The sequence below is a fragment of the Oncorhynchus keta genome, chromosome 25 (assembly GCF_023373465.1).
Source record: "Oncorhynchus keta strain PuntledgeMale-10-30-2019 chromosome 25, Oket_V2, whole genome shotgun sequence".
NCBI lineage: Eukaryota > Metazoa > Chordata > Actinopteri > Salmoniformes > Salmonidae > Oncorhynchus > Oncorhynchus keta.
In genome coordinates this window covers 38,916,503-38,929,523 of record NC_068445.1, presented here as the reverse complement: position 1 = coordinate 38,929,523, position 13,021 = coordinate 38,916,503, and the positions used below count along the sequence as shown (strand labels likewise).

The window sequence follows — 13,021 nt, the reverse complement described above, 5'->3', positions numbered from 1 at the left end:
CCAGGCAGATGACTACAGAAATGTGTGTGTGTGGGTGAGCGTGCGTTTGTGCATGTGCTCTAGTGTATTTGTGTGTGTGGTTTTGTGAGACATGGAGGAAGTGCGGCGTAGCCTGTCTTTGTATTCTGTGTTTGTTTTTGTGTTTTTTTCCATGCTAAGTCATGTACTCCCAGGTCCTTTGTCAGTGATGACACTGGTAAACAGTCATTATCTATTTAAGAGAAGTTTCAAGATGGCTGAGGAGGTAATGATGATGGTGTGTATTAGATGTTGTGTGGGAAATACTGCCCTGGTTTCACAGGGCCTAAAATGTACATTTTGGTCCTCCAGCCACCGTGGCAGATAGATTTAAAAATCTACCAGCCACTCAGATTTTTTTTTACCAGCTAAAATTACACCAACAAAACACAAACAAATTGATGAGCATGTTTTGAAATGTTTCTTAAACAATACATGTATTCCCAGTAAGAAGTAATGTGGTATATTGTTTAACTTAATTTCATTTTTTGTGACCGGAGTCTTTTAACCAAAATGTTCCCCTGTCCTTTAAAGGGTTGACGGTTACCTTGGTAACGCGACTCAGAAGTGTTTGTGCCTGTGAGATTTGAGTCTGACAAGTAGCCGCGTTGTCTTCTCTTCCCTAGCAGTTGAAACTCAAACTGTGAAAAACGAACTGGCTTGTGAACAACACAAGGTAAATAGCCAAGAAACACAAGGACAAAGTCTCACTTCAGTAGACTTTCGTTTCAAGTGAATTAGACCAACGTTTATACCTGTAAGCAGCGCTTCTGAAAATGAATCTTTAACTCCGCTCTTCACGTGCGCACAGCCCCCAGCCAGGCGGTGTTGCAGCGCGAGGTGGAATAGGCGATATAGGATTCATAGTTAATTTACCAGCTGTTCATTTACTGTGAAACAAAACGGCAGAAATACTTTGAAACCAGCCACTGCAACATTTATTTTACTGTAAATGTTATCATACTATTTTTATTCACAAATGCTAGTGAAATGCTCACACTGTGAAGCCCTGACCACCGCCAACGTGTCTGGTGAAATAGACATTTAGCCCGCAGGTGACAGGTGTTAATTTTAGGCCCTCCTGGTTTGCCACTTGTATCATGATCCCCCTCAACTTCATGAGACATCTCAACATCCTCCCAACTCCTCACCAGTCACTTGTGACTTTGGCTGACTGACTGGCTGACTATTGTGCCCCACATTTTTAAATATACGTTTTTGGAATATGGTCATACGTTATGATAATTCCATAACTATAGCCTATGTCATAAACAGTCATGTCAGCTGATGTCAGTTCTGACTTGTCAGTCACGGCACAAACTTTACTGTAGCTCAACCAATAACTGCTGCCCTACTGTTGGCCAGCTGTCCTGCTGTTAGCCAGCTGTCCTGCTGTTAGCCAGCTGTCCTACTGTTAGCCAGCCAGCTGTCCTACTGTTAGCCAGCTGTCCTACTGTTAGCCAGCTGTCCTACTGTTAGCCAGCTGTCCTACTGTTAGCCAGCTGTCCTACTGTTAGCCAGCCAGCTGTCCTACTGTTAGCCAGCTGTCCTACTGTTGGCCAGCTGTCCTACTGTTAGCCAGCTGTCCTACTGTTAGCCAGCTGTCCTACTGTTAGCCAGCCAGCTGTCCTACTGTTAGCCAGCTGTCCTACTGTTGGCCAGCTGTCCTACTGTTGGCCAGCTGTCCTACTGTTGGCCAGCTGTCCTACTGTTAGCCAGCTGTCCTACTGTTAGCCAGCCAGCTGTCCTACTGTTAGCCAGCTGTCCTACTGTTGGCCAGCTGTCCTACTGTTGGCCAGCTGTCCTACTGTTGGCCAGCTGTCCTACTGTTAGCCAGCCAGCTGTCCTACTGTTAGCCAGCCAGCTGTCCTACTGTTAGCCAGCTGTCCTACTGTTAGCCAGCCAGCTGTCCTACTGTTAGCCAGCTGTCCTACTGTTGGCCAGCTGTCCTACTGTTAGGCAGCTGTCCTACTGTTAGCCAGCCAGCTGTCCTACTGTTAGCCAGCTGTCCTACTGTTGCCCTGTTAGCTCAGCCAGATAACAGTTTGTGTCATGACTGTTTTTAAGAATATTGTCCATAAACTGACATCAGTTGTCATTATTGATTTTTATCTGATGTGTCACTGGTATGACAGTTATGTATGTTGTACCCACAGCAACTATTAAAACCTTCCCCAACCAGAAACTGTGGATTGATGGCAGCATTCGTGTGAAACTGAAAGCGCGAACCACTGCTTTTAATCAGGGCAAGGTGACCGGAAACATGACCGAATACAAACAGTGTAGCTATTCCCCCCTCAAGGCAATCAAACAAGCTAAGCATCAGTATAGAGACAAAGTAGAGTCGCAATTCAACGGCTTAGACACAAGAGGTATGTGGCAGGGCCTACAGTCAATCACGGACTACAAAAAGAAAACCAGCCCGTCGTGGACCCCGATGTCTTGCTCCCAGACAGACCAAACAACTCCTTTGCTCGCTTTGAGGACAATACAGTGCCACTGACACGGCCCGCTACCAAAACCTGCAGGCTCTCCTTCACTGCAGCCAACGTGAGTAAAACATGTAAACGTGTTAACCCTCGCAAGGCTGCAGGTCCAGACGGCATCCCCAGCCGCATCCTCGGAGCATGTGCAGACCAGCTGGCTGGTGTGTTTACGGACATATTCAATCAATCCCTATCCCAGTCTGCTGTTCCCACATGCTTCAAGAGGGCCACCATTGTTCCTGTTCCCAAGAAAGCGAAGGTAACTGAGCTAAATGACTACCGCCCGTAGCACTCACTTCCGTCTTCATGAAGTGCTTTGAGAGACTAGTCAAAGATTATATCACCTCCACCTTACCTGACACCCTAGACCCACTCCAATTTGCTTAACGCCCCCATAGATCCACAGACGATGCAATCTCAACCACACTGCACACTGCCCTAACCCATCTGGACAAGAGGAATACCTATGTAAGAATGCTGTTCATCGACTACAGCTCGGCATTTAACACAATAGTGCCCTCCAAGCTCGTTATCAAGCTCGAGACCCTGGGTCTCGACCTCGCCCTGTGCAACTGGGTCCTGGACTTCCTGATGGGCCGCCCCCAGGTGGTGAGGGTAGGTAACAACATCTCCACCCCGCTGATCCTCAACACTGGGTGCGTTCTCAGCCCTCTCCTGTACTCCCTGTTCACCCACGACTGCGTGGCCATGCACGCCTCCAACTCAATCATCAAGTTTGCGGACGACACTACAGTGGTAGGCTTGAATACCAACAACGACGAGACGGCCTACAAGGAGGAGGTGAGGGCCCTCGGAGTGTGGTGTCAGGAAAATAACCTCACACTCAATGTCAACAAAACAAAGGAGATGATGATCGTGGACTTCAGGAAACAGCAGAGGGAGCACCCCTCCTATCCACATCGACGGGACAGTAGTGGAGAAAGTGGAAAGTTTCAAGTTTCTCGGCGTACACATCACAGACAAACTGAATTGGTCCACCCACACAGACAGCGTTGTGAAGAAGGCGCAGCAGCGCCTCTTCAACCTCAGGAGGCTGAAGAAATTAGGCTTGTCACCAAAAACACTCACAAACTTTTACAGATGCACAATCGAGAGCATGCTGTATGACCGCCTGGTACGGCAACTGCTCCTCCCATTAACCGTAAGGCTCTCCAGAGGGTAGTGAGGTCTGCACAACGCATCACCGGGGGCAAACTACCTGCCCTCCAGGATACCTACACCACCCGATGTCACAGGAAGACCAAAAAGGACAACAAACACCAGAGCCACTGCATGGTCTCCCCGCTATCATCCAGAAGGCGAGGTCAGTACAGGTGCATCAAAGCTGGGACCGAGAGACTGAAAAACAGCTTCTATCTCAAGGCCATCAGACTGTTAAACAGCCACCACTAACATTGAGTGGCTGCTACCAACATACTGACTCAACTCCAGCCACTTTAATAATTAAAAATTGGACGTAATAAATGTATCACTAGTCACTTTAAACAATGCCACTTTATATAAATGTTTACATACCCTACATTACTCATCTCACGTGTATATATTGTACTCGATACCATCTACTGCATCTTGCCAATGCCGTTCGGCCATCTCTCATACATATATATTTATATGTATATATTCTTATTAATTCCTTTACACTTGTGTGTATAAGGTAGTTGTTGTGAAATTGTTAGATTACTTGTTATATATTACTGCACGGTCGGAACTAGAAGCACAAGCATTTCGCAACACTCGCATTAACATCTGCTAACCATGTGTATGTGACCATTAACATCTGCTAACCATGTGTATGTGACCATTAACATCTGCTAACCATGTGTCTGTGACCAATAACATCTGCTAACCGTGTGTCTGTGACCAATAACATCTGCTAACCGTGTGTCTGTGACCAATAACATCTGCTAACCGTGTGTATGTGACCATTAACATCTGCTAACCGTGTGTCTGTGACCAATAACATCTGCTAACCGTGTGTCTGTGACCAATAACATCTGCTAACCGTGTGTCTGTGACCAATAACATCTGCTAACCGTGTGTATGTGACCATTAACATCTGCTAACCGTGTGTCTGTGACCAATAACATCTGCTAACCGTGTGTCTGTGACCAATAACATCTGCTAACAATGTGTCTGTGACCAAAACAATTTTGAAATATTAAGTTAAGTCTTATGACACAGCTATGTGCGGGTTCATTTCCTCTTTAGCAGAATAAGTGACAAATGTCTGTGCCTTCACGGTCACTGTCCTCCAAGTTCCTGTTTTATGTTCTCTTTCTCATTGTTCCTGATTTCACTTGTTCTGTTCTTCTTTTCCACCCTCTCCGAATCAAATAATACCTTTTGACTCCATTTCTTATTTCATCGAGTCGTTTTCAAGGGTTGTTTTTTTCTGCTTGTCTGTTAGTCTATTTCTCTCGAACGAGGTGTTCTCAATCAGGTTAGAATAAAAGTAGAAGCCCTTTCCCATAAACCTGTGCCACTTCCTCAACAACACTGGTTGGCCAGATTGAGAAGTGGATATTGTGTGTCTTCAGAGGGCAGCCTAGTGGTTAAGAGCGTTGGGCCACTAATCAAAAGGTTGCTGATTCAAATCCTCGCGCCCACGAAGTGACAAATCTGAGCAAGGCACTTAATTGCTCCTGTGAATTGCTCTAGATATGACTGACCGAATGTACATCTACGATCGCCGCATTCACTCTTTTCCGCTGCCTCAAGCCGTTTGTGTGTCATTACTGTGCTTGTGTGTTTGAGTCCACAGCAGCCATGGGTACAGTGCTCCATCCCTGCAGTCTCATGAGTAATACTGTACAGTATGTTTCCAGTTTTAGCCAACTATGCACTAGTCTAGTCCCCCTGGTTCTGATGGGGCTCTAGTAACTATCTGTTCCACTGGTAAATGTGTCACGGTGAAGAGTATCATTGCCCTAACGTGTGTGTGTGTGTGTGTGTGTGTGTGTGTATGTGTGTGTGTGTGTTCGCCGTTGTCTGCGTTAGGGTGTGTCTGTGTTTGTTGTACAGTAACAGCTAAAGTCCAGCTACAGACAGGTTTGGCAGTTGTTTTAATGCAGTCATGCAGGCCCTTGAGCAAGAACTTCAACTCAAATGTGCAATATTAGATATGAGTTGTTAAATATTAGTAAATCTTGCAGGTATAAAAGACTTGTTCAAGTGCAAAAGTAATGTGTTAATATTTGAACCCATAAATTAACCTCTCTCCCTCTCTCTCGCTGTCTCTCTCCTGCTCTCTCGCTCTCTCTCTCCTGCTCTCTCTCTCCTGCTCTCTCTCTCCTGCTCTCTCGCTGTCTCTCCCTCTCCCTCTCCCTCTCTCCCTCTCCCTCTCTCCCTCTCTCGCTCTCTCGCTCTCTCGCTCTCTCGCTCTCTCGCTCTCTCGCTCTCTCGCTCTCTCGCTCTCTCGCTCTCTCGCTCTCTCGCTCTCTCGCTCTCTCTCATTCTCTCTCGCTCTCTCTCATTCTCTCTCCCTCTCTCATTCTCTCTCTCTCATTCTCTCTCCCTCTCTCATTCTCTCTCTCTCATTCTCTCTCCCTCTCTCATTCGCTCTCTCTCATTCTCTCTCATTCTCTCTCTCTCTCTCATTCTCTCTCTCTCTCATTCTCTCTCTCTCTCTCATTCTCTCTCTCTCTCATTCTCTCTCTCTCTCATTCTCTCTCTCTCTCTCATTCTCTCTCTCTCTCTCATTCTCTCTCTCTCTCTCATTCTCTCTCTCTCTCTCATTCTCTCTTCTCTCTCTCTCTCATTCTCTCTCCTCTCTCATTCTCTCTCATTCTCTCTCTCATTCTCTCTCTCTCTCTCTCTCTCTCTCTTCTCATTCTCTCCCCTCTCTCATTCTCTCCTCTCTCATTCTCTCTCTCTCTCATTCTCTCTCTCCTCTCTCCCTCCTCTCATTCTCTCTCTCTCCTCTCTCTCTCTCTCCCCCCTCCCTCTCTCCCCCTCCCTCTCGCTCGCTCTCTCCCCCTCCCTCTCTCCCCTGCCTCTCTCTCCCCCTCCCTCTCTCTCTCTCTCTCACCAGGTAAGTCCCACCTGGCCATCGTTCAGAAGGTGAATAATGAGGGCGAGGGGGATCCTTTCTACGAGGTGCTGGGATTGGTTACCTTGGAAGACGTCATCGAGGAGATCATCAAATCAGAGATCCTGGATGAGTCGGATCTTTACAGTGAGTCTATTGGGTTATAACATGTTTATTACAACATGTGTGTTCATAGAACAGAAGCCCATAACTCATTAATTAGCCTTTATATATATTTAGTACATACCCTTAGAATGCAAAGCTGAGGATGTGCATGCTCATCCCCAGAATCGTCTATTTTCAAAGGATAAAGCAAAGAACATGAACAACTTCATAGTTAAAAACATGGAAGAAAAAATAAATATGGAAGAAAATTAAACGTATTTTACAAGAACAAGTATCACTACCTAAAAACACAACATTATGGAACAAGCTTTTCAGAATTCACTGATAAATTGGTCCACGTGGAAAACTAAAGGCATAAATGACCTGGTGATAGGAAATACATTTATTTCCATGTCAGAATTAAAAAGCAATTTTGGATCAATGTAGATATTTTCAAGTACATGCAACTTAAAAGTTTAAATCACAAAAACTTTTATTTGAAGTCGTTTGGACATGAGAGGGAAACCTATGTCAGAAAAGGATATTCATATGATCGATAAGGAAAAGAAAACCTTTCAGAGAGCCAGCTGACAACCTCTTAGAGAAAAATATAAACTATTGGAACCAAGACTTAATAACTGATATTGGCACAAGATGGAATGTTGAAACATAACGAATGAGATTACAGTTAACGAAAATGTAAGTTTAATCCAGTATTTATTACTATACAAAAGACACAATTCACAAATTGTACAGCACAACGTCAAGAGTCCCGTCTGAAGTGTAAGCCCTACTAATGACTCAATAATTCCTGCCTTCTGGGAATGTTACAATGCATGCCTTCTGGGAATGTTACAATTCATGCCTTCTGGGAATGTTACAATTCATGCCTTCTGGGAATGTTACAATGCATGCCTTCTGGGAATGTTACAATTCATGCCTTCTGGGAATGTTACAATGCATGCCTTCTGGGAATGTTACAATTCATGCCTTCTGGGAATGTTACAATTCATGCCTTCTAGGAATGTTACAATTCATGCCTTCTGGGAATGTTACAATTAATGCCTTCTGGGAATGTTACAATTCCTGCCTTCTAGGAATGTTACAATGCATGCCTTCTGGGAATGTTACAATTCATGCCTTCTGGGAATGTTACAATTCATGCCTTCTGGGAATGTTACAATGCATGCCTTCTGGGAATGTTACAACGCATGCCTTCTGGGAATGTTACAATGCATGCCTTCTGGGAATGTTACAATGCATGCCTTCTGGGAATGTTACAATGCATGCCTTCTGGGAATGTTACAATGCATGCCTTCTGGGAATGTTACAATTCATGCCTTCTGGGAATGTTACAATGCATGCCTTCTGGGAATGTTACAACGCATGCCTTCTGGGAATGTTACAATGCATGCCTTCTGGGAATGTTACAATGCATGCCTTCTGGGAATGTTACAACGCATGCCTTCTGGGAATGTTACAACGCATGCCTTCTGGGAATGTTACAATGCATGCCTTCTGGGAATGTTACAATGCATGCCTTCTGGGAATGTTACAATTCATGCCTTCTGGGAATGTTACAATTCATGCCTTCTGGGAATGTTACAACGCATGCCTTCTGGGAATGTTACAACGCATGCCTTCTGGGAATGTTACAATTCATGCCTTCTGGGAATGTTACAACGCATGCCTTCTGGGAATGTTACAATTCATGCCTTCTGGGAATGTTACAATGCATGCCTTCTAGGAATGTTACAACGCATGCCTTCTGGGAATGTTACAACGCATGCCTTCTGGGAATGTTACAATGCATGCCTTCTGGGAATGTTACAATTCATGCCTTCTAGGAATGTTACAATGCATGCCTTCTGGGAATGTTACAATGCATGCCTTCTGGGAATGTTACAATTCATGCCTTCTGGGAATGTTACAATTCATGCCTTCTGGGAATGTTACAATGCATGCCTTCTGGGAATGTTACAATGCATGCCTTCTGGGAATGTTACAATGCATGCCTTCTGGGAATGTTACAACGCATGCCTTCTGGGAATGTTACAATGCATGCCTTCTGGGAATGTTACAATGCATGCCTTCTGGGAATGTTACAATTCATGCCTTCTGGGAATGTTACAATTCATGCCTTCTGGGAATGTTACAATTCATGCCTTCTGGGAATGTTACAATGCATGCCTTCTGGGAATGTTACAACGCATGCCTTCTGGGAATGTTACAACGCATGCCTTCTGGGAATGTTACAATGCATGCCTTCTGGGAATGTTACAATTCATGCCTTCTAGGAATGTTACAATGCATGCCTTCTGGGAATGTTACAATGCATGCCTTCTGGGAATGTTACAATTCATGCCTTCTGGGAATGTTACAATGCATGCCTTCTGGGAATGTTACAATTCATGCCTTCTGGGAATGTTACAATTCATGCCTTCTGGGAATGTTACAATGCATGCCTTCTGGGAATGTTACAATGCATGCCTTCTGGGAATGTTACAATGCATGCCTTCTGGGAATGTTACAACGCATGCCTTCTGGGAATGTTACAATGCATGCCTTCTGGGAATGTTACAATGCATGCCTTCTGGGAATGTTACAATTCATGCCTTCTGGGAATGTTACAATGCATGCCTTCTGGGAATGTTACAATGCATGCCTTCTGGGAATGTTACAATGCATGCCTTCTGGGAATGTTACAACGCATGCCTTCTGGGAATGTTACAATGCATGCCTTCTGGGAATGTTACAATGCATGCCTTCTGGGAATGTTACAATTCATGCCTTCTGGGAATGTTACAATTCATGCCTTCTGGGAATGTTACAATTCATGCCTTCTGGGAATGTTACAATGCATGCCTTCTGGGAATGTTACAATGCATGCCTTCTGGGAATGTTACAATTCATGCCTTCTGGGAATGTTACAATTCATGCCTTCTGGGAATGTTACAATGCATGCCTTCTGGGAATGTTACAATTCATGCCTTCTGGGAATGTTATAATTCATGCCTTCTGGGAATGTTATAATTCATGCCTTCTGGGAATGTTACAATTCATGCCTTCTGGGAATGTTATAATTCATGCCTTCTGGGAATGTTATAATTCATGCCTTCTGGGAATGTTATAATTCATGCCTTCTGGGAATGTTATAATTCATGCCTTCTGGGAATGTTACAATGCATGCCTTCTGGGAATGTTACAATTCATGCCTTCTGGGAATGTTACAATTCATGCCTTCTGGGAATGTTACAATGCATGCCTTCTGGGAATGTTACAATTCATGCCTTCTGGGAATGTTACAATGCATGCCTTCTGGGAATGTTACAATTCATGCCTTCTGGGAATGTTACAATTCATGCCTTCTGGGAATGTTACAAACGTTATGGAAGGAGTAGGAAAGATGGATGAGAAGCGGTATTGCAATGTAAATGTGCTTTCCATTCGTCTGGCTGTACATTTCAAGACATGAGGGTGCAGTGAGATACCCGATGGGTTGGACAAAACTCTTCTCGTCAATTATCTTAAAACAACAAAAACCTACACAAACCTGCATCATACCCAAGAAGACTCGAGGCTGTACAGGTCCTTCTGTGGCTCAGTTGGTAGAGCATGGCGCTTGTAACGCCAGGGTAGTGGGTTCGATTCCCGGGACCACCCATACGTAGAATGTATGCACACATGACTGTAAGTCGCTTTGGATAAAAGCGTCAGCTAAATGGCATATATTATTAAAAAAAACTGAAACTCAAGCCAATCCTCCCCACGCAATGGTCATGTGCTTTATTATCTAGACATTTTAAAGAGCGTGGACGACAGAGAGAGAGTGGTGCAGTTTGAGGCCATGAGGCAGAAGGTTATTAGGGTGGGGGCTAGTGGGTCTTTGTATGATGTAGTTGTTTTTTACTATGTGTATGTTTTTGTTTTGTTTATAAAAGAGCAAATAAAATCTTAGAAATCACATTTTTCAAAAGAATGCAAGGCTAATCCGTGGTTGTACAATCTACCGTGTGACACAAATTAACAATATTAATCCACTCGGGATAAACTGTTTTGAGATAAGTGTCCTCGGTCAGATGCTGATCCGATGTCTCTCCCCTCTGACCTTCTCTTCCAATGGGTTTTGAGAAGGAGAGGAGAGGGGATTCGAGGAACCAAGGAAATGCAGTTTAGATTCTGCCCTAATCTGTAACCTGTCCTTTTGTGTTATCTCTCACCTAGCTGACAACAGCAGAAACAGGAAGAAGGTGGCACCCAATAAGAACAAACGAGATTTCTCCGCCTTCAAACAGAGCGAGAGCGAATCCAAAGTCAAGATCTCCCCTCAGCTGTTATTGGCCGCTCACCGTTTCCTGGCAACAGGTTAGAACGTGTGACCTCCAAACCACACAATGCAACCCCCACACACTGTCACACACTATGCAACCCCCACACACTGTCACACACTACCCAACCACAATATGCAACCCCCACACACTGTCACACACTATGCAACCCCCACACACTGTCACACACTACCCAACCACAATATGCAACCCCCACACACTGTCACACACTACCCAACCACAATATGCAACCCCCACACACTGTCACACACTACCCAACCACAATATGCTTCTACACCTGCATTGCTTGCTGTTTGGTTGCTGTTTGGGGTTTTAGGCTGGGTTTCTGTCCAGCACTTTGAGATATCAGCTGATATACGAAGGGCTATATAAATACATTTGATTTGATATGCCACAATACAGTGCATTTGGAAAATATTCAATCCCCTTGACTTTTTCCACATTTTGTTACGTTACAGCCTTATTCTAAAATTATATATTTTTAGATCCTCATCAATCTACACAACACCCCCTAATGAAAAAGCGAAAACAGGTTTTTAGAAATGTTTGCACATTTATTAAAAATAAAAACAGAGCAACCTTATTTACATAAGTATTCAGACCCTTTGCTATGAGACTCGAAATTCAGCTCAGGTGCATCCTGTTTCCATTTATCATCCTTGATGTTTCTACAACTTGATTGGAGTCCACCTGTGGTAAATTCAATTGAGTGAACATGATTTGGAAAGGCACACACCTGTCTATATAAGGTCCCACAGTTGACGGTGCATGTCAGAGAAAAAAACCAAGCCATGAGGTTGAAGGAATTGTCCGTAGATCTCCAAGACAGGATTGTGTCGAGGCACATATCTGGGGAAGGGTACCAAAAATGTCTACAGCATTGAAGGTCCCCAAGAACACCGTGGCCTCCATCATTGTTAAATAGAAGAAGTTTGGAACCACCAAGACTCTTCCTAGAGCTGGCCGCCTGGCCAAACTGAGCAGTCGATGGAGAAGGGCCTTGGTCAGGGAGGTGACCAAGAACCCGATGGTCACTCTGACAGAGCCCCAGAGTTCCTCTGTGGAGATGGGAGAACCTTCCAGAAGGAAAACCATCTCTTCAGCACTCCACCAATCAACCCTTTAAGGTAGAGTCAGACAGAAGCCACTCCTCAGTAAAAAGACACATGACAGACCACTTGGAGTTTGCCAAAAGGCACCTACTCTCAGATCTTGAGAAACGAAATTCTCTGGTCTGATGAAACCAAGATTGATCTGAATGCCATGCTTCACCGTAGGGATGGTGCCAGGTTTTCTCCAGACGTGAAACATGTTGGTGGCAGCATCATGCTGTGGGGATGTTTTTCAGCGGCAGAGACTGGGAGACTAGTCAGGATTGAGGGAAAGATGAACCAAGTACAGAGAGATCCTCAGGATGTCAGACTTGGGAAAAGGTTCACCTTCCAACAGGACAACGACCCTAAGCACACAGCCAAGACAATGCAGGAGTGGCTTTGGGACAAGTCTCAGAATGTCCTTAGTGGCCCAGTCAGAGCCCGGACTCGAACCCAATCGAACATCTCTGGAGAGACCTGAAAATAGCTGTGCAGCGACGCTCCTCATCCAACCTGACCGAGGATCTGCAGAGAAGAATAAGAGAAACTCCCCAAATAAAGGTGTGCCAAGCTTGTAGCATCATACCCAAGAAGACTCGAGGCTGTATTCGCTGCCAGAGATGCTTCAACAAAGTACTGAGTAAAGGGTCTGAATACTTATGTAAAGGTCTTTTTTTTTCTTTTTTTCCCTCATACGTTTGTAAAAATTCCTAAAAACATGTTTTTGCTTTGTCATTATGGGGTATTGTGATGTCATTATGGGGTATTGTGTGTAGATTGATGAGAGAGAAAATATTTTATACATTTTAGAATAAGGCTGTAACGTAACAAAATGTTGAAAAATTCAAGGGGTCTGAATACTTTCCGAGTGTACGAAATGTCTAGCTCAGTTGGTAAGAGCGTGTTGCGACTTGTTAAAGA

The 13,021-nt window shown here is 44.5% G+C and overlaps 1 protein-coding gene across 2 annotated transcripts in view; it reads left to right on the top strand.

Moving 5' to 3' along the window:
- The window catches only part of LOC118358576 (metal transporter CNNM4), an 87,784-nt gene that overhangs the window by 35,230 nt on the left and 39,533 nt on the right, over positions 1 to 13,021 (top strand). For both annotated transcript variants that reach the window (XM_052479290.1, XM_035736537.2), the window contains exons 2-3: positions 6,556 to 6,699; positions 10,882 to 11,022. In XM_052479290.1, coding sequence (XP_052335250.1) covers positions 6,556 to 6,699; positions 10,882 to 11,022 — 285 coding nt within the window. The remainder of the gene's footprint in view (positions 1 to 6,555; positions 6,700 to 10,881; positions 11,023 to 13,021) is intronic.